At 39.0% G+C, this 21,552-nt stretch overlaps 1 protein-coding gene and 1 long non-coding RNA gene across 4 annotated transcripts in view; both read left to right on the forward strand.

The window, feature by feature from the left end:
* Positions 1–21,552, forward strand: part of LOC145989781 (uncharacterized) — a 543,271-nt gene that overhangs the window by 50,182 nt on the left and 471,537 nt on the right. The window lies entirely within an intron of this gene.
* LOC145990396 (uncharacterized) lies at positions 7,119–7,640 on the forward strand. Its single transcript, XM_083126091.1, has one exon. The coding sequence runs from the start codon at positions 7,119–7,121 to the stop codon at positions 7,638–7,640; it is 522 nt and encodes a 173-aa protein (XP_082982217.1).

The raw sequence follows: 21,552 nt of genomic DNA on the forward strand, positions 1-21,552 counted from the left end.
TTTGCTCCATATTGGAAGTATAGCGTGACATGTGTGGTCAAAAGCAATCGCACAAATTGATCAATTGGAAACGACTGGGCTGCGATCGCGAGCAAGGTAAGATAATCTTAACGTCCACACTTCACGCTACAAGCTTTAATCTTCTTGTGTCGTACTTCCTGCACCGTGCTGCGAGAGTATACGGGCAGCAAGCACAAGAAGCACGAGACAAAAAGGGACCCTGGAATAAAGAAACTTATGAATTATGCCCACTTATGCAATAGTTTCGAAGGGATTCGCCAGTGGATAGCAATGCTTGCCTTCTCCGCTGTAATCTAGATTTTATGGTTACGTTCTCCCGACGTAATATCCTTTCTCCTTTTTCAACGTTGCCAAACGTGTATTCCAATAGTAGTTCTTTAAGGTTACCTTCAAATCGAGCTTTGAATCAATCCCACCTTTTTGTAAATCTTACTATTTAGTGCAAGTAATCAAGATAATTTAAATGATCTACACAATTCAATTTACACAATCTCCAAAAGAGAGCAATTTTAACAATCAATGTAACATTAACAATAACCTGCGCGTCCTGCGCGCTATTTTAATCTTCTTGCGTAACTTTATGTTTTTTTGTTAACAAATCACGAGTATGCACTTAAAATACAGTTTAAATCGCAACCTTATTCTGGATAGGGGGAGGGGAGACACCATAAACAGTCGGCGTGTACCGGCTTGTGTCTCTAAATTACCTTAAAAATACAATTTTTGCAAATATAGCGTTCCGCTATTTTTTTTGTATAAACCCAGAAAATGCCTCTCTTTTTTTATGCTTAATCAATTACCTCTCTTTTATAATTAATCAAATGCCTCTCTTTTATGCTTAATCATATGCCTCTCTTTTTATACTTAATCAAACGCCTCTCTTTTATACTTAATCAAATGGCCCTTTTTTTTATACTTAATCAAATGCTCCTTTTTTTTATGCTTAATCAATTAGTGCTACCGAAAGGCGGGCAAGTAGGTTATTAACTACGAGATAGTGAATTGGGATAAAACAGTAAGAGTCGCAGTTCTTTAATCAAAGGCGCGCAGGCGCGCATTCGACTCCGTCGACAGCAGCTTAGGGCAATCAAAAAGGGAAACACTTCACTGTCAATCTTCAAACACTGGCTATGCGCGGATAGAATTTGTTAATTAATTTAATTATGCAGTTAGTCACGTTTAATGTAAGGCTTTCTTGAGAATATCAGAATATTAAAGGCGTCAGCAATATAGGACAAGTTCATGCGTGCATACGTTCGCCTTCTTTCCTTTTTACTCTCTTTTATACTTGTTTAACACCACTCACCAAGACATACGTTGGTTTCAAACACTTATCAAAAGTTCATCGAGAGTAACGCACAAAGCCAAAAAAAGGGGGGGGGATGACCGAGGTAGAAGCACTGTTTGTTTTCTAGAATTCGTTAGTCAAAGTTTCGTAAAGGTCAAAGTAAATTATCAAAATGTTGGCAGCGAACGGCAAGATCGCAAGATGTAATCACCATTTCCATATCACGGTCAAAAGATAGTTTTTTTTGTACATACCTCCACTAACGTTCAATATACGCAAAGGTCCAGGTCTCCCTTCCGCTATACTCATTCAACAGGCTTCTGATCGTTAACGGCTGGAATGGCAGGTTTCACTTCAGGAAGCTCTGGTGGAGTTGTATCTCTTGCCGACGAAGGATTAGACCTCGTGCCCAAGGACAGGCACCTGCCGTTCGGAGCGGGAGTAGGAAGTAGCTGCTAGAGGCGAAACGCACGCACCGACTGCTGAAGCAGCGTATTTTACGAGCTGACCAGTGGTTTCAGAAATCGCCGCTAGAGGCAGCACAAGAAGTCATCGTGAGATAAAACGAGCTCCGATGGCTAAAAAAAAAGGGAACGTCGCTTTTTCGTCACTTTTTTTTGAATATGTAATGTTTGTAAAGCAAAAATAATGCAAACGTTACAGAAGCAAAGAGATACCCCTAAAATTGCCCGCGTCGCTCCTATCTCCTTTGCCTTTGTATATAGGACAGATTATTAATGTAGCCCAATCCCTCGGAAAATATCCCTCTTTGAAAATCTTGTCTAGTAGTCTACGGTTATTTTCTAACATATTCCTGTCTTTCCCCGTTGCTCTAAAGAAGTCGGTTCCGATACAGTCCAGCCCAGACGCTTTCCCTGTTTTGAGTTTCATAGTTGCCATTCTTAGCTCATCTACACGTATATCCTCATCAAGTATCGCTATGTAGTCCCCTAGGAAGTAACGTTCCCGTGCAATTTCTGTCTGAAATGTCCCCCCCTCCCCGCCAAGTAAAGAACGACAGTGAGATTCCCAAATATGTGGCTCAATATGTACCCAGCTGTTTTTCTGACACCTCAGTTTGCGTAGAAATATTCCTCTCCGAGATTGCTATTTTAATTTCTTCGCATTGTTCAACTTGCCATTTTTTTTTCTTCCTCTAAAATGCTATTATACGCTCTTCTGACTGTAAGGTAGTCGTTTCTGCCCTCTTCGCTGTTTGTGTTTCTGTAAAATTTCAAAGCCCGATGCAACCTTTTCTTCATTATTTTGCATCTCTCGTTGTACCACCCTCCCGTAACAGGTTTGCCCCCCTTCACCCCTCCCTTTACCGTATGCCTTCCGGCCCTTTCAAATATATGATATCCTAATCCCACTGCTTCCTGTATATTTTTTCCTCGATGGCTATTTTCCAGCGCTCTTGCAACATTTTTGTCACGCGATCAGTCATAATTTTCTTGTATTGTTCTTCCCCCCCTTTAGTCCATACGTATTTGCGTAATATTTTCTCCGACTCTAACGCGAGTATTGGCTTATCTACGTTACTATGAATACTATGAAAATCCCACTGAATGTCGATTTCAAGTGGCATATGATGCGATTGCGTTTGCGCCTGGACGTGAAAACCTTTACTTCTTTGTAATAATTCGAGAGAGTCAATAGTACTACTTCCCCCCGCCCCCACGTATGTGGAAATGCCCCGGATGGTCTGAAAAAAAATTCCCATTTAATATTTGGAGCTTATGCAACCCGAATAGTTCTAACAGCTGCCTCCTTCCCGCGTTTACTATTTTATCCCTGCTTTGTCTAGGATTTCCTAAGTACATGCCGTCGTCAGTACTTTGTTCACCGTCTTGCCCCCCGTAGTCGTCCCAGGATACCTCCTCCTCCCCTATTCGGGCGTTTAAGTCGCCAGTCACCAATATATTGGCCTCAGGGTGTTCTTCCGTCAGTTGTTGAATAGTTGTCCCTAGCTTTTCGATATATTGCTCTGAATAGAACTTGCAGCCTGGAGGTTGTCTGTAAACTGCCAGCACGATTAAGTTTAAGGACCCCGCTGCAAAATGTATCCCCAGAATTCCCTCATTATCGATACATATCTCTTTTATGAACTTTTTCCATTTTTGTTTGAAGATTATTGCCAACCCCCTCCCCCACGGGAATCGCCCTCTACTGGCCCTTCTACGCGTGATTTTTGAGAACCCCTCCCCCCATGTCTCTGGTATGTTATTAGAACTTTTCCACTTTTCTACGTAACATTGTATATCAAATTTATCCACATACTCCCTAAAATTTTCGTCACAGAACCTTTTTGTTAGCTCTTCGACGTTCCACACTACCAGCCGTAGCCTGGGCTCGTTGTCCGGGTAATTTTCCTTGAGACCCTCCCCGTCCCAGAATAAACTGTTCGTGCACAAACGTTCACCCCCTCCAATGTCATTGACCCTCTTACCTTCTCTGTCGCTCTGGTCAACCTCTCCTACCGTCTGTAAGCAGTGTTGCCACAATCTGTAAGCACAATTTCCCTTTCCACCAAGGGGTAAAATTTCCCTTTTTCGCCCATTTTTTCCCTTCATCTAAAGAATTATTATTATTATTATTATTATTATTATTAATAATAATAATAATTAAATATTATCGTTGACCCATGTTCGTATGTATGTATAAAATGTTAATTTAACTTTTAAATGCTACGACGCCAGGGGTACCGGGTTCGAATCCCGGCCTGGGCATGGCAGTTTGCGAGTGTCCATTCATAAATTTCATCATATCATTACTCATCCCCATCTTTGCAATTAGCCAAAAGTGGCAGAAAAGCGAAGTAAAATAAACCAAATCAATAAACAATAAAATCAATAACTTTTAAATGTTTTTTTTTTGAAGATTTAGATTTTATTTCTAAACCAAGCTAATTTTTTTTTTTTTTTAGATGAAAGCTAAAACTATATTATAGTTGGCAACTGAAGATTTTCATCAGTAAAAAGCAAGAAACACACAAACAGAGATTGGATTTAGGGAGGCCAATGCCCCTTGTCTTCATCACACCATCAGAAGAAAATTAAAAATATTCTACACAAATAGTAAGGCGCACATATGAAGAGTTTGTGTGGAAAATCACATGTTTGTGATCCTCAAACGGTAGCCAGATGTGGGTCATCCCAAATTCCACCCTTCCTCTCAGATCAAAGTATACGACAAAATAAAAAAAATAATAAGTTCTCATTTTCAAAACTGGAATCTGTTATAATATTTAATATAATTAATGTTTAGTCTGTCTTAAAATTTCCCTGAAAATTCGCTATTTTTCATCGAATTTCCCTTTTCACTTAAAATTAGCTCCAAATTTCCCTTCAAAAGGGAAATTTCCCTTCATGTGGCAACACTGCCTGTAAGTGCGATTTTCACCCTGGGCGCTGAAATCTCTATAGCTGCAGCTCTGATGTACCCTGGGCCTCCCCCTCCTTGTCTCCGCCTGGCTCCATGTGTCAATCCGTGTCTCCATTTGCCAGTTGTATGTAATAACTTAAATCAACATTTTAAAGCACAAGAAAGCTTCAACTGTTTTTCTACAGCAAAGAAATGAAACTGATCTTACATTGTACATAATTTTCTTTAGAATGTCTGTAGTTTTTCGACGTACAGAGCAATGTATGTAAATTTTAACTTCCACTTTTCTAAGCTGGTCGCGCTAGCCGTTTCCCCCTCTGTACCGCTCGCGCTCAACCCCGCCCCCCCCCCTCTTTCACACTCCTCCGACGTCCCTTTTTCTTTCACAATCGGCCAGTCTTCCAAGAAAACCGCATGCTGAGAGCTAAAACTTGAGAGCATCTGGGAAGGCGGGTGGAAAGTGGGTGCGCAGTAGCAAGGAAAGGCAGCGTTGCCAACCCTAGCTATAAGTACTGAAACCATCCGTAAAATGTAACCACCACAACTAGGGACAGCATTCCAAGCATTATGTACCTGTTCCCTTGCAACTCATTCCAAACAAATAAATAGTGCAAATTCAAAGTCTACATTGTCGGTGAGGCAAGGGACAGCTGTTTGTATCGAAATAGGAAAAGGTGTGGGTAATTGGGACGGAAAGTAAAACGCGTGAAAACCTGCAGAGATAATTGCAGATAACGTTTTGCCTTTTATCTGGTCCGTGAGGCAAACACGATATCTAAAGGGCCTCCCCCATGGCGGAGTGGTAGCGTCGTTGCCTTGCAATCAAGTGGTCCCGGGTTCGATACCCGGTTGAGGTTCATGGCACAGTGGTTCGGAACCCACTTTAAACTGTAGGTCCAGTCCCGATTAGCCTTACTGTGCATAAAGTGTACTGAAAACATAAAATCAAAAAACAAAATATTTTAAGTTGATACTGAATAGATTGGGTTCAAGCCACCACGATCTTATGCAATGTTTTATAACGGCAACCATCATGTCATACAGTTATGTTTGAGTTATTGTTGTACGTATTATTATATATGTAAAATTACTATATCAATACAGGTAACAATAACAATGTATCTGTATTATATTAGTGTTATTGCCATACCTATTGCCATAGTCATCCATACGCGTAATAAGAACGCTAACCAAAGAAATCGTTCCCAGTAATTCTGTAATGTATTGAATTAAAAATGGAAAGTACAACCGTACAACGAAGAACTGGAAAGTTACAGCACTTATTAGAAAATAATATACGTGTAACACTCCAAGAATTCATTTCGATCTAAATATTTTCTGGTAAACAGAACCATAACAGCGAAATAAGTGTTTGGTGTTATTATTCCTTATTTTGTTATTATTATTATTATTACAAACGCAAATAATAAAATGTCTGATAAGCGTGAAATTCTACTACCCTTTCCAGTAGCCTACAGAATAAATTCAGTGAGCAGCGTTTGTTTCCCGTGCGAGGCTGGCAACGCTGACTTGGAGCCAGTACGGTCGAATCTGCAACTGTCTTTCCGCGCGCGGACTTTTGAACACTGTGATTTACTGTTTTGGTTGTGGCTATTGGAGTAGCAATATTTGGCATATCTGTGTGCACAATGGAAGCTGAGAATAGGAAGCGTTGTGTTTTACACAAGCAAGCACGTGAGATCGTGTACAACGTGTACAATTACTTTAAAATCGAGGCCGAGCAGAAAACGATTGTGGAGGGCGAAGCTGAGTGCCATGTTGCCAGACCTCAAGAAAGGACTGCCGCGGCGTGCGGGGTAAGTTTGCGTTCAGTGCAGAGAATTGTGAGCGAGGGGAAAAAATCTGTTCGTGCAAGTGGGAGTGCTGTATTTCGATCACCAGGCAAAAATCCTCGCCGCGAAAAGCCTGTTAGCGATATTGATGATTTCGATAAGAGCATATTACGCAGGGAAGTTTTCAACATGTACAGAAATGGTGAATTTCCTACATCATTGAAACTCGCAAAGAAAATGAAGGCGCAATGTAAATTTGTTGGAAGCCGGTGGTCTATGCTGCGTATTCTAAAGAGCATGGGGTTTAAATATAGAAAATGCAATGATGGACGGAAGATGTTAATGGAAAGGACGGACATCGTAGCTGCGAGAGCTGCATTCTTGCGAAAGATGCATTGCATCAAACAAGAAGAAAAATCACCTGTTTTCTACCTCGATGAAACGTGAGTTAACCAGAATCACACACGAAAAACATGTTGGCAAATGAACGATGGTACGAGTGGCCTAAAAGTTCCTGTAGGATAGGGGGGCGTCTGATTGTTTTCCACGTTAGCTCCACCGGCTTCCTTCCCGATTGCAAATTGATTTTCAGAGCAAAATCGAAAAGCACATCTACCGATTACCACAATGAAATGACTGGTGCTGTTTTTAAGCAGTGGTTTGAAGAAAAATTAATTCCGAACCTTCCTCCAAATTCCACTATAGTTATGGATAATGCCAGCGTACACTCTGTAGAGTTAAATAAGAACCCAACAACAAATACCAGGAAAGCAGAAATAATATCGTGGCTGGAAAAACACAATATTCCCCATGCATCTTCGCAAACCAGAGCAGAGCTTTTACTTTTGGTGAGGAATCACAAGCCGACGTCGAAATCATACGAAGTGGATACACTTGCAAGAGGATTCGGCCACCAAGTTGTGCGTCTGCCCCCGTACCATTGCCAATACAACCCCATCGAATTAATCTGGGCGCAAGTGAAATCTTACGTTGAAGAAAAGAACAGCACTTTGAAAATGGCTGATGTCGAAAAGTTGAAGCACGAGGCTGTAGCAAACGTGTCGGTTTCTGCCTGGGATAAATGTGTGCAACATGCAGAACGTCTGCAAGAAGAGGATTATCACCGTGAAATCTCTCGAGACAGCATCATGTAGCCCTTCGTTATCAACCTCCAGGACTCCGACTCCGAAGACACTGAGGGTGAAAATGAATCTTCTGAATCTGAGTAAAATTGCAGGAATGTATGTTCAGTTGCCGCATTCTTATCCTATTCATTTCTGTTTTGAGAATTCATTTGTATGTTTATAATTGTAGTATCTATGGAGACAATAATGCTTAGATTTGTTCGCTTAATGTCAAACGAAATTTCTTTTTTTTCATTTTGGCTCAAAGATTTTGTTCATCGTTTCATTGCGGTGCGTGCGAAATACATCGCATATCCACGCGGCCGCGGATGTGGCAACGCTCTGCGCGAAGGTAGCAGACGACCGCCTTCCCAGTTGATCTCTAGTTGTTTTTTCTAGGGAAAGAAAAAAGAACGCAGGGAAAGGTTTTGGGGGAGAATCAATGGTTTGGGCGATGCTTTAAACAGTTCTTCACTATGCGATATCCTAATAGTAAATCACGAGGGGGTTGTAGTGCAATGACAACAGTGAAGGACGGGGGATTTCCCCAGTATATTGTTCACAAATGGGAAGGGCTGGTTGCACAGACTGAAGTACACCTTTACAAAAGGTTTGCCTACAAAAGAAAAATTGTGCATAATTATAACTTTTTTTTTTGTGAGAACACAAAAGTCCATTATCAAGGGATTTTGTTTAGGGGGAAGGTGACTTTACCCAAAGTTTTTAGGCAAATATTGTGTAAATTCTATCTGGTGGTGGATTATCAACCAGTCACGCAAATGAATGACTTTTTAGCTGTCGATCATAAATAAGTTCAATGAACGTTCATTGTCAGTTTGAGATATTTCTGAGGGTCAATGGTAAAAAATACTTGATGGAAATAGTGCTATTTTTAAACATTTTGAACGTCCGTTCAATTTAATTTCGAATTTGACTCCTTTAATGATTTGTAAGTAGGGGGATAAAATATATTTACTTAATACTTTACTGCGTTATTTTATCACCAATTACACACACATATATACATATATATATATTACAGTCAGACCCAAAGAAATCACAACATAAGATAGTTCTGTGTCATCATATACAAAAATACTTTTAGGCATAGGTCTTATGTAAAATAAAATACATTAATTATATGTTGTTTTTTTCTTTTCCAAAGGCATTATTTAGTGGAATAATATGACAGACTTACTATTCATAATGACCATACAAAACACACCATAAAAATTTCATTCACTTTCAAATTTCTGGGCCGGCCACCGTGGGGGGGTGGTTAGCACATCGCGCTACGACGCCAGGCGTCCCGGGTTCGAATTCCGGCTTAGCCGCGGGTGTTTGTGAGTGTCCATTCATCAATTTATTCATATCATCACTCATCCCCATCTTCGCAAATTGGCCAAAAGTGGCACAAAAAGCGAAGTAAAATAAAGCAAATCAATCAACTTTCTGGATATACGACAAATAACACTATTTCTGTATAAGGAATTTTAGGCGTGCTCAGATGCTCCGATTATGGGGAGCAAGGGCCTTGATAAAAGTTTAGCTGACGAAATAAAGCCCTCATTCCATCTCACTGTTTTTATTACATTGATGGGAATAAAACAGGGTCGTGTGTGTCCCAACCCACCTAAAATCACTTTATTAGATGAATTTCAACTTCAATGGCACCATTGTTCTCTGCTGGCGCTTTATTTTCCATCTCTGTCGTTCAAAGACTAATGTACGTATAAACGTGGTTTAGTACCGCAAATTCAAAAGAACTACACATAATTTATTCATGTGCAATATATGGGCAATTTATTCTGCAGACACATACAGATAATACAACTAAAGAATAAAATATGTGGAGGTGTTAATAAGAAATTTGCTAGTGGGAGAGTCCAATAACATAGGAAGTAACTAGTGTTGCTCACGGGACGGGACAAACCTTTTGAAATTCGAGACGGAACGAGACGGAATGCCTGTCTCGTCTCGTTTTCGCCCGTCTCGACGAGACACGAGACGGGCGGGACGGGACGGCTTTTGAAAAGTCTCGTCTCGTCTCGAATGTCTCGAAAAAATAAAAGCAAAATATTTAATCAGTTTCAAATACTTGTTTGCTTGTAATAAAGTATTTAAATTAGAAACGTTGATAAGCGTGTATTAAGTCAAAAGAAGACTATTCTAGAGAGAGTAATGAATGCATTGAATACCTAAACATATTTTCAATACTTTTTCGAAACACAGCGTTACTACCCATTTTCTTTTCAATTTATTTCAGGTTAATAATTTTATGTTACGATGGCACTCCAGATACTAAAACAATTCTAAATAACATCATGTTAAAGGGCAGGTAGAGAAGGTGGAAGGAGGGGCCAAAACATCGTGGAGTATCTCAAGTCCGAGATTTATCTTGTAAACATAGTCTAAGCTCTATAGGTTGGAAAGATAAACGGACCGACGGATAGGGTTTATTATTATTATTTAATTTTTACATCAAAGGGTGTACAGAAGTGAATGTTATTAGGAAATAGGAAAAACATTGTATAAGTATTTATTGCTCATCTCGTGTGCGAGCCATCGGCTGTGCGCACTACATCTATTCTTATTACATAACTATGATTCCCTACAGACTACACTATCCGTTATATTCCGTATAGATGTTAACATAGCAGTTCTGGTAAATCAGCACTTATTCCTCTTCCTTATCCCGTCTCTTTACAGCACTTCTTTCCCCCTTAAATGTTTGTAAATACACCCCCAATTTTTCCAAATAGTTCCATGCTCCTTTGCACTACAATTGATTCGAACACTCTTTCCAAGCTTATGTTGTGTAGCTTCTTCTCCTGCAGAACGCGCGTGTCCTGACATAAGAATAAATGTTCTGTCCCATCATCACCATTGCATAATACGCATTTATCTCCCTTCCTCATTTTTTTACTGTATTGTGTCTCCAACCCCCCAGCCTCATCCATGCCAACCACTTTCTTGCCATTATGCTCACCTTCTTGATGTACGCTACTTGTCCCCATTCCCGCGGTCCCCTTTTTTGGAGTTCGAGCGATCTCTTAGTTTTACATTCCGCTATTATTTCCTGCATATCTATATCCTCTAATCTTTGTTTCACTAATTGCAATATCTCCTGGTCGACGTGTCCCCCCCCCCCCCCATATACATTCCAGTCCAATTTCGTATAGTTTGCTTTTGATCTCTTTCGCCCACGTTCCCATTTCCTCCCCTTGTACCCGTTGCATCAGCGCTTGCCATTTTACAGAGTTCTTCCTTCTCGATATTAATGTTGCCCAGTATTTAACTCTTCTCAACATATCCCACGTATGCTCCTTGACCAGTCCAAGTTCCCGTAGTACGTCGCAGTTTGCAGTGCCCATGCTGATATGCAAAGCTCTCTTGTAAAATGTGCATTGGATTCTGTTTAGTACATCGCCCCCCTTTGCTCCCCATATCTCCCTCCCATACCCTATTGACCCTATTAATAATGTACGATACAGTTTTTCCACAAAATGTATATCGTATTTCTCCAATTTCCATACTGTCCGCATTATTTCATTTGTTATTGCCCCAGCCTTTCCTTGTACCGTTTGCATATGTCTTGTCCACGTCCCTGCCATAGTGAGAACTAATCCCAAGTATTTTATTATTTTTACCCTTTCCAATTCTTGCCCACTGAAAGTCCACCTTTCGTCTTTTCCCATATACATATCCGTTTTTGAACACCATAATTTTTTTTTTTGTGAGATTTACTTGCAGTTTGGATTCTCTGCTGTATTTTTCCAACCCGTCCAGAGCCCTTTGTAGGTCGGCATCTGTCTCCGAGATCAGAACCATATCATCTGCGAACAGGAGCGCCGGTACCCTTGTCATTCCCACCTTGGGGATGTCGGGTTGTTCACACTCTATATACGCCACTATATAATATATGTAGAGAGTGAAGAGCAGGGGTGACAGAACACATTCTTGCTTTACCTCCGCTTCCGATTTTCGTTTCTCTGCCACTTGACACCGTACACAGAATTCTACCTTCGAGTATTGTAGGAAACATGTCAGTACAAATTGATGAGGAGTTGTTGGGAAAGTTATTAGGGAGTCCAAGATATTAGCAAGACTAAGAGAAGGGGATAATAAGGGACAAATAATCTTGCATTATCCCACTCCGAGCAGATGAGAGATAAAGATAAGGAGAAAATACGGGAAATATGGAAAGAACTAATTTGGTGATTTCAGTGTTTACAGGGAACCAAGACAAGATTTTAACAGATGATTATTTGCGCGGGTTGCAAAATTATTAGAATGTTATGGAAATTTCGGAAATGTCTTTGTTGAGAAAATTCTTGTTCTTTCCCTCAGGCATTCCACAGGTGGTTCGATTCGATTTTTTACGTCCGTTTGAAGATTATTTCCAATGCTTTTATTTTTATTTAAGGAGAATACTATTCCTTGGATTGTAATAAGGAAATACTGAGGCTGAAATAGAATAGATTTCAAGTGAAGGAAGATAATTAAGTTCTGTATAATTGTCGTAGGAGGAAACTTTGTTCTATGAGGGGACTCCCCGATGGTAAAGTGATAGCGTCGTCGCCTTGTAATCAAGGGGTCCCGGGTATGATACCCGGTGAAGGCATATAATGATTTGGATCCCACTTTAAACTGTGGGTCCAGTCCCGATTAGCCTTTCTGTAAATCAGATGAAGGAATGTTGTATCTGTTCTTTTAATTCTGTGAATTTAGCCTAGTTTTTTAGCAAAATACATGTAGTATCTACTGTCTACATCTTCACTACATTTTCACCAAACAGATTTCAGGAAGTATTTTTTATAAAACTTCAGAGGGAAGCTTACAGCAATGCCAGGGGGGGGGAGGCAGGAGTTCACACCCTGCCTGGTTACGACCAGGGTGTATTCCGAGACTATTTTTCGCCGCTCACCACTGACAGAGATTTCGCTTTGAACAATGGACACCGTTGCTTCAGGTGCGAGGTTGACCTGCAGTAGCGGTAAGTGCCATAAATCCAGACCTAGGAATGAAGGTTGATTCCAGGGAGGGGCAATAAAAATTCTGTAATTTGCTTTGCTTCCCGACAGGAAGTTTTGCAGGAACAATAATACGAGGGACACTTATGTAGGATTCTTTTCAGCTGCTAGGAAAAGCTGAGAGAAATGGAAAACGGCAGACTTTGAATGAAAGAAGGACAGCGAACCCCTTGTAAGATAAAGAAGTCCTTTGTATTATTCGCCGACACGCAAGCTTCCATTTCGAAGCTGAGGCTATCAACAGCGAAGTTATTAGAGGGTTGGAAGCAGTGACGACGCCAAAGGGGGTTGGCAGGGGGCGCCACAAGTCAGACACTTCGTCCCCCCCTGTGCCCCCCAACTGAAGTTAATTAAATATCGAATAATAAGAGAGTTCATTTATAAGAGTATGACGACTTTCACCTTTTCAAAGTGGTGTATTCTGCATGATATCACTTTTCTGCTTATAATATCAACTTGACTAAATTTGTTTTAGTATATATACGAATGTGTGTGTGTGACTTTCGTTCAAGATTCCAGCACTGACCTGGGCATAGGTTATTTCTCATTCATGTATGTCCTGTAATCGTCGAGATTAATTTAAGTTTTAACCAGTTTTAAGAACTGGGAAAAAGCGTTGAATGTGGATGGTTTTAAAACATATTTTGGAGTGGTAGAGCAAGAGTAAGTAATGCCAGGGTCAGAATATTTCTTTTTCAGATTTTTTTATCCTGTGATAACATTTCCCTGAAAGGTGAAACACATATTTTGCCCAAAACTCTCCTTCGTTACGAAGATGGCACTGAAGTACTCCACTTAATGGATTTCTTTGAAATCCTAGGAAAATATAAATTGGCATTTCACAAGGTTCACACTCTAGTTGTATTCTCTGTAACAATTCCAGTTTCCAATGCAGCGTGTGAATGTGAAAGAACCTTCTCGTCCTTAAAATCTTTGAAGAGGCTTGCTCGAAACAGGATGCTGAATGCAAACTGCCTCATATGGCTGTCCTTGATATTGAGAAGAAATGTCAAGTCCTGGACGTACCAAAGGTGGGCAATGTGTTCTCCAAAACACATAGAGCAGAATTCTCCTATAGGAGAATTGCACTTCACTAAGTGACTTTCATTGTTTCTAATACTTAAGAAGATTAATTTCTTGCAACGTCACGTTCATTTTGCAAGAAATTAAACTCTTCGAAGCACATTTTTTCGCCATTTATATTATTATCTTATAACTTGAATATTTATATCAGTAGTTTTATCTCATGAAAGACGATGAATTATAAAATTATGAATGTCTTCCAATACTGAAATAGGCCACTCGAGACAAAGCAACTAACGAATAAAAAAGAATTAATGCCTTTATTAAATAGAATCATATGGAGATAAGCTCGTAATCAAGAAGTAAATTTAGGCAGTAAACATCCACTCTTAAACAAGGGACAAACACAAAACAGCATACATGAATATAATAATACTAATTATTATTATAACTATTATTATATATGTATATATATATATATGTTATATACAGTATGTAACATTCTTATTCGTACACACGGATTTTCAAAGAAAATGCTTTAATGTATGAAAGGAAATACACTCTTTTGAAATTGTTTCTTTACAATTCAATAACTAATATCATTAGGAACATAAAATCTTACCCAAATTCTGTATAACCAATGACAATAATAAATTACATGAAACTGAAAGAGAAACATGCCATTTTTTGTACAACTTTTCTATTCGTACACTTAATAATATAAAAGAAAAAGTATATTCAGAGCAAATTGACTGACAGTTCTAATACTTTGATGCGTATCCGTTGGCTTATTACTGCTTGACACCTGTTCTTCATAGAATTAACCAGTTTCCGACATGTTTCAGAGCTTATTTTATTCCACTCGGCTAACACAACAGTTTTCAAATTTTGTTTGGACTTGATGCCTGCTTTATGGACTCGCCTCTTCAAAATTGCCCATAAATGCTCAATGGGATTTAAGTCTGGACTTTGAACTGGTGTTTGTAGTAGTTTGGGCACATTCCATATTAGCCAATTCATGTTAATTCGCGCCTTATGCTTACTGTCATTCTCTTGTTGGAATCTGTAGATAGGAGGCATGTCCATTTTTTGGACACTCTGCTTTACATTGTTCTTCAATATGTCCAAAAAGACATATGCATCCATTATACCATCAATAAACTGGATGGTACCAATTCCTTCGGACGACATACAGCCCCAAATCTTTAATGGCCCACCACCGTGTTTAACTGTTGGAACAGTGTTAATGTGATCATTGTCTTTATTTGATTTTCTCCAGACCCTATTTATCCGATCTGACCCGTATATATTAATTTTGGACTCGTCCGATTATATGACACTATCCCAAAATTCCTGGTCCTGGTCCTTGTGGATGTGCTCTTTCGCGAATGAAAGTCTATTCCTGCGATTCACCTTATTTACATACGGCCTCTTTCGTGGTATTCTGCCATGATATCCATGCTTCCACAAGGCACGTCGGACAGTTTGATCGGACATCATCTTGCCAGCAACATTTTCTACTAACGGTCGTAACTGAGGAACATTTAGTCGGGGGTTTTATCGCACTCTTTTTAAAATAAAGCGTTCATCACGTTTATTCAACCGTCTCTCTTTTGATTTTCTCGGCACATTCTGTGTTGAACCTTCCTCTCTAAATTTGTTTACTATGTATTGAACTGTGGAGTGTGATTCGTCGTTTGTCCAATTTTTCTTAACGAATAACCTCTAAGGGTCAAATTTATAATAACATCCTTCAGATCGGAACTAAGTTCCTTCACTTTGCCTATTTCGAACACGCTGATAGATAGACGATAGGCCTACAACAATACCTACCCCCAGCATTCCGCTTGAGGGGAGCGCGCCTGCATGTTCAAACTTGTTACGAAGTTGCAAACTGCACGAAATCGCCCGAATAGCGGTGGCGCTGTATGCGAGGAAGATTGAAATTCTTGCCTGTACGAATAACAATGTTGCATGAAACAGCGTGTTTTTCTCTTTTCACACAAATTATATGCTCTGTTTATAAACTTTGAACATACATTTTTATTGACATTTGTTGGTGAAACCTTCATTAACATTAATTTCCAGGTACATATGAAAATTATTATATTTACTAGTAGATATGATATTTTTTCCTCGGAAATTCTATGTGTACGAATAACAATGTTACATACTGTATGTAGTGTTGCCACCTTCCCCTTCTTCCCACGTCACATTTCCCTGGCGCCGTCACTGGTTGGAAGTAAATTTATTAGGACGAGTAAAGTAACATTAGCTGTTGACAGTGTTGCACCAAAGGACGTGATATGTGCTACTGTTTGTATAAATGATAGGAAATTTAAGCATAATTTTATAATTGTTGTGACTTGAGAGTTGTTTCCGCCATTTGATCGTAGGAAGAGGTTTTCTGAGACATAGTGGGATTATTTTACACGTACGTGAGAAAGGGTGGTTGTTTAAAGATATAGAAGTATTATGCACGTTTTTTAAAAGTTCAGATAAAACGAGAATTTAGCCTTACTGTTATAAAAAGAGATAACGCAGTACAGGGAAAGAATATCTCTTCACATTTCTCGCACCTGGTGGGATGCAACACACATGCACAAGAGTATTGCAGGAAGTCTATGAACGAGGATGAAAAGGGATATGTGAAATTTGACTTACCTGCGGGTGAGTTAGTGGATTCTAATATTCTTAACGTTGATATTGTATTTTTTTAGTCCACTTGTTACAAATAGGCTAAATTGCGAACCGACCTTCAGTTTAAAGTGCGATCCGATTCAATTTGTGCCTCCATTGGGTATCGAAAGCGAGGACCCTTAATTACAAGACCTCGACGTTATTACTACGCCATCGGGGAGGCATCCAAGTTACACAAATAGGTTGATTCCAATAACACGTTATATGCATAATCTGATAATGATGCACTTTTGGTGCATCTAAACATATTCTTTTCAACTATAGCATGTCTAAAAAAGTCATATGAAGTTTGGATTTTTATAACTTCAGGAGACACGGGTCTGAAAATGTGCGATATAAAATAAATGCAGGTTTGCCTTCCATACGTGGTGGTTTTATCACGTTTCTTCGCTTCGTGAAACAGACACTTTTGCAGGAACGGCTTCTTTTATCCGCCTGGGGTCTTGCTCTAGCTTAAAAAATATATTTGTTTAGCATAATCGAGGGTTACTTATTCCTGCCGAACAAGGATTCTATTGCGACCATACGGCTTTGCATGACAGTATCAATGAAGATTTATGTACAGAAATATTAATTAGGAACTTTTTTTTTCGTCAACTGGATTTAACATCCTTTTTTGTTATTCAGCAAATATTCAATTCATCACCTTTTTTGTCATTAATTTCCTTGCCAGGACAGCTGTTTTTATGCACATTTTGGCGTACTTAACTACACATAAGCTAGATATTAGCTAATATTCGTGCTGTTATATTACTATTCTTGTACCGTCTTTGTAACATTTCATGTAATAATAATAATAATGACAATAGAATTAATTAATTTGCATATTCAAGTGAATAGACCTATGAATTATATTAATGTATTAATTTAAACATTTTCTTGATTGTTGATGTTAATGTTATTATCATTTTTTCTGAAACACTTGACTCGGACACCCTCCCCCGACATATATTTCTAGATGTGTGCCTGCCGAAGGATAAATTTTATCAAGCGGTGGTGGTATCGGGCTTAGAGGCTAAAGGAAAAACAAACAAGTATGTGCGTCGTAAGCTGAAAATAAGAAACAGCACAATATTACAAAGAAACACTTAATGAAACTTATGTCATAGAAGGAGATGTTAACAATATTAAGAACAATAAATACTTTCTATTTGAAATATACTAAGTAACTTATTGCAATTTTGAATAGTCTTTTGTGTTCGTACTACACATTTAAAATCTTTTTTGTTGCTCCCAGCGCCAAGCTTACAATTTAAGGAAAAAATGTAAATTTTCATAGTGCACGGAAGTTTGACATTCAGAAAGAAAAAAGGTCCAGGGGAAAACATTTCAAAAGGATAGACAGTTGTATGGAAGCGAGAGAGAAACCACAAGGTCGATTTCATAAGATACCTAGCAATCAGTAACCAAGAAACTGCATTTTTAGCATTAATGTCCTCATGATTAACGAACCTTATTTATTCTCACCACGCAATGGGTAAAATATTTGGAGCTTTATCCCACTTTCCGGAAAAATATTGTTTCTGCTACTTTTGACTTTTTTTGGCATGATATCCCGGATCACTTTTACGAGACGAGACGGGACAGAACCCTTCGAGACGGGACACTAGACGGGACAAACGAATATTTTCGAGACGGGACACGAGACGAGACAGCACTTTCACGAGACGGGACGAGACAGGCCAAAGTATCGTCTCGTCTCGTCTCGTGGGCAACACTAGAAGTAACATACTACCCTTTCCTTACGTAGTTACTTGGAACTTTCGTAGGTTTGAAAATAGTATTAACTTTTATTTCTATAAAAGCATAATGTTGTTTAAGAACGGTTATTAGATTCCTCTGCACTAAATTTCTAAGTGAGACTATTAAGGGGCAACTTCTCCCTTCCCCCCATTTACTCACCGTATGCAAAGAGTGTGAATACTTTTTTGCTGAAATGGGAAAATGAACCACATCAAGAAACTAATAAAATACGTCTGTTTTTATGAACAGCTGCAGAATTATCTAAAACTTGTTGAAATTCACAGTTTTGCTAGCTTGAACTCATTGGACGAAATAGATACAGCCAGGGACGGCGCTACAAGGAGGTTAGGGGGGATGAAACCCCAACAACAGATCTAAGCTCCCTTTAGCCCCAGATTTTTATAGTACGGTAGACGCCTTGCGATCGAAAATTAAAGAAGTAGAAGCTATCTTACGTAATATTTTCCATTATAAAACTTCCCTTAGGGCAAGGCCATTGCAATGTTCAAGTACATTTCCTGGTTTTATAAGATCGCAAGATTAATACAACGTGTTGTACGTAAAATCGTGGTTGGAGGTGGCAGCTGCAGATCTGCATGGATCAACAACGGACATTGATTATTTAATACGTACTAAGGAATTGTTAAATCACAAGTCTTCAAACTTGCAAAAAAAATTTACAGATACTCTGCTGCCTATCTGGTAAGTGGATGTGTTCAGTGGCTGTGGGATTGCTGTTTGGTTGTTGGAAGGTCAAACGATGATGATAATACGATGCCTAGGAAGCTAAATGTTAACAATTATTATCCTATGTAAATCATGTCACTATTTTTGGAACGAGTTTTAAAAATTAATTTTTATAAGTTGGAGGATGTTACCAATTGTATTGTGAAGTTAACATTGAGAGAACAAACATATTTTCACTGCAAATTCACCTACACTAGGAGACAAAAGCATTGACTATTAATATCATTGACATAAATCAACGGATACAGTTGCAGCTCTCGCACTCGGCAGTTGTGATTAGTAGTGAAAATAACTACCAATAGTTTTATATGTGTTTCACATCTGATTCTTCTCCATGGAACAGAAATTGGCCTCCGTGATGGAGTGGTTAGCACATCCGGAAGTTCGAATCCCGGCATGAATGCTCTTTGTGAGTGTCCGTTCATCAGTTTCATCATATAATTCATCCTCAGGCGGAGCACAAAGCACGACGCCTTAGGTTGTAAGACACGTTTTTATTACGTTAAGAAAAGAAAGAACATCAAAATCATCTCACCTAGGATAATCCACCAACTGCAGAAAACACAAAAGAATGTCTTCCGCCTGTTCTGCACATGTGTCGCAACAGGCTGAATAGCTATGCACTACTACAAAACATCGTCATTATTTCCCTAGTTTACAGCACTATACAGGAGAGATATCCTGCTAATCGATGTTATAAACTATTCCATATATGTTGGTCATAGGCGTGCGCACGGGCGGGGGGGGGGGGGGAGGGAATTGCCTCCTAATCACGGACGTTCGCAGATTTTTCCACAAAGGGACAAGAAAGGTATTTTTTTCATGGGGCATATTACCCCGATACTAGTGCTGTCTTCTCAAAAAACACCACTTGAATTTGAAATTATCGCATTCCTGCGTCCCCATTACATAATAATTAATGTAAATTACTATGATTCATTCATTGTTTTCTGCCTAATTGGCAGGTTTTTCACTGCAATCTCCAGCTTTCCCTAATCTCCGCCTTACGCTTCGTAATAGCATATGACCCAGTTAATATAATATCATCTATGATTGAAATCTAATTATACTTGTGAAATATATACTTTTAGGTTGACCTTCGTTTTCGAGGTATGGTCATCCTTGCCCTCTTCCAGACGTTCCATGCCCCTATATTATTATACTCTCACCTAGAAATTTAGTGGAGAGCAATATTGTCGCTGTTATTAAACAATATTATACTCTAAAAGGAAATGGCGCAACCACAAGGGACCAGGGGGCATTGCCTTATGCCTTTTTCCAACCTTGGACGGAAATCAATTATAGGGGGGGCATACATTGAAGTAAAAGAAAGGAAGACTAGCAGAATCTACTAGTAGCAGGACAAAAGGATACTCAAGACGGAATTAGTTTTCACGTCCCTCTTGCATTATTTCTTCCAGACGGTCAGGATCACTTGTAGGGGGTTACAGAGGGACAATTGTCCCCTCTACTTTAAATTTTATACAAATAAAAATACATTTCGTAAAATTTTCTTTCTCGCTTCGCTCGCGGTACCTGCTTTTCTTGCCACGGGACGAGACGGGACAGGCTTTTAAAAATTCGAGACGAGACGAGATTGATCATGCGTCCCGAGACAAACGAATATTTTCGAGACGAGACAGCATTTCACAGCATTTCCACGAGACGAGACAGGCCAAAGTCTCGTCTCGTGGGCAACACTACTTGCAGTCTTGTCAACTTCCGAGCCGTAGCTAGGAAGTAGCGGGAGTTAGCCCTGGGCGCCGAACAATCTGATTGAGAAAAATTGTAAAAGAGAATGCCATGCCGTCCCATGAAATTTTTTGCGCCCTATTAAATCAATACTGTTTTCAACTTTCAAAAATTTGGATCGAAAAATTTTCTTGCTCGCGTCGCTCGCAATTTATTTTCTCCAATACATTGTAAATTACCAGAGAGAAAGTAAGAACAAATAAGTTATTCAGACAGTTGCTGCTATAACAGTTTGGTTTGGAGGAAAACGAGCGCTCACATTTCAGAGACAATCTATATAATTTTTGCTGTTGGTTTGTTAAGGGGCGGATGAATAGATTACGTAATGTATTTAATTAATATGTTTATACCTAGGTATATATATATATATATAAATAATATACACACGCGCGCGCGCGAACACACACACATATATATATCACATCAATGCAAAAAACTAAAACTGAGATAAAATGAGGTTTCTCTTTCCCGATCTGACTGAATTTTCAAGGCTTTTGCCCCCCCCCCCCCTTATCAGAGGGTCTGCGCACGCCTATGATGTTGGTACCTTCTTCTTCTAATAAAAACAAATTAAAATAACTGTTTAATTAAATTAATAATTAAAATATTAATTAATATTGTTATTACATGAATGGGAAAACGACGGCATTAGAATATTCATTATCTAGCTCTGAATAGTTCAGATCGCTTCAATTTGTATAAAAACAACTGCCCTGGCAAGGTGATTGTGAAACAGATAAGGAATTAAATATTTATTGAATAACGAAAAAGGATGTTAGATCCATTTGACGAAAAGAAAAGCTCTTAATTTAATATTTAAGCATATTACTTAAGTAGTGGTGTGCATAAATCTTATTTGATTCAGTCATCCAAAGTTGTTTGACCCCAATGTAATTCTTCCCTTAGAATATGTTTGACGGAAATACATCTCTCTCGATTATGCG

Source organism: Lepisma saccharinum, chromosome 7 (genome assembly GCF_977018435.1).
Source record: "Lepisma saccharinum chromosome 7, izLepSacc3.1, whole genome shotgun sequence".
NCBI classification, from domain to species: domain Eukaryota; kingdom Metazoa; phylum Arthropoda; class Insecta; order Zygentoma; family Lepismatidae; genus Lepisma; species Lepisma saccharinum.

Bases quoted from the DNA above. Each gene is read 5' to 3' on its own strand.
- LOC145990396 (XM_083126091.1), top strand. From the start codon at position 7,119: ATGACTGGTGCTGTTTTTAAGCAGTGGTTTGAAGAAAAATTAATTCCG.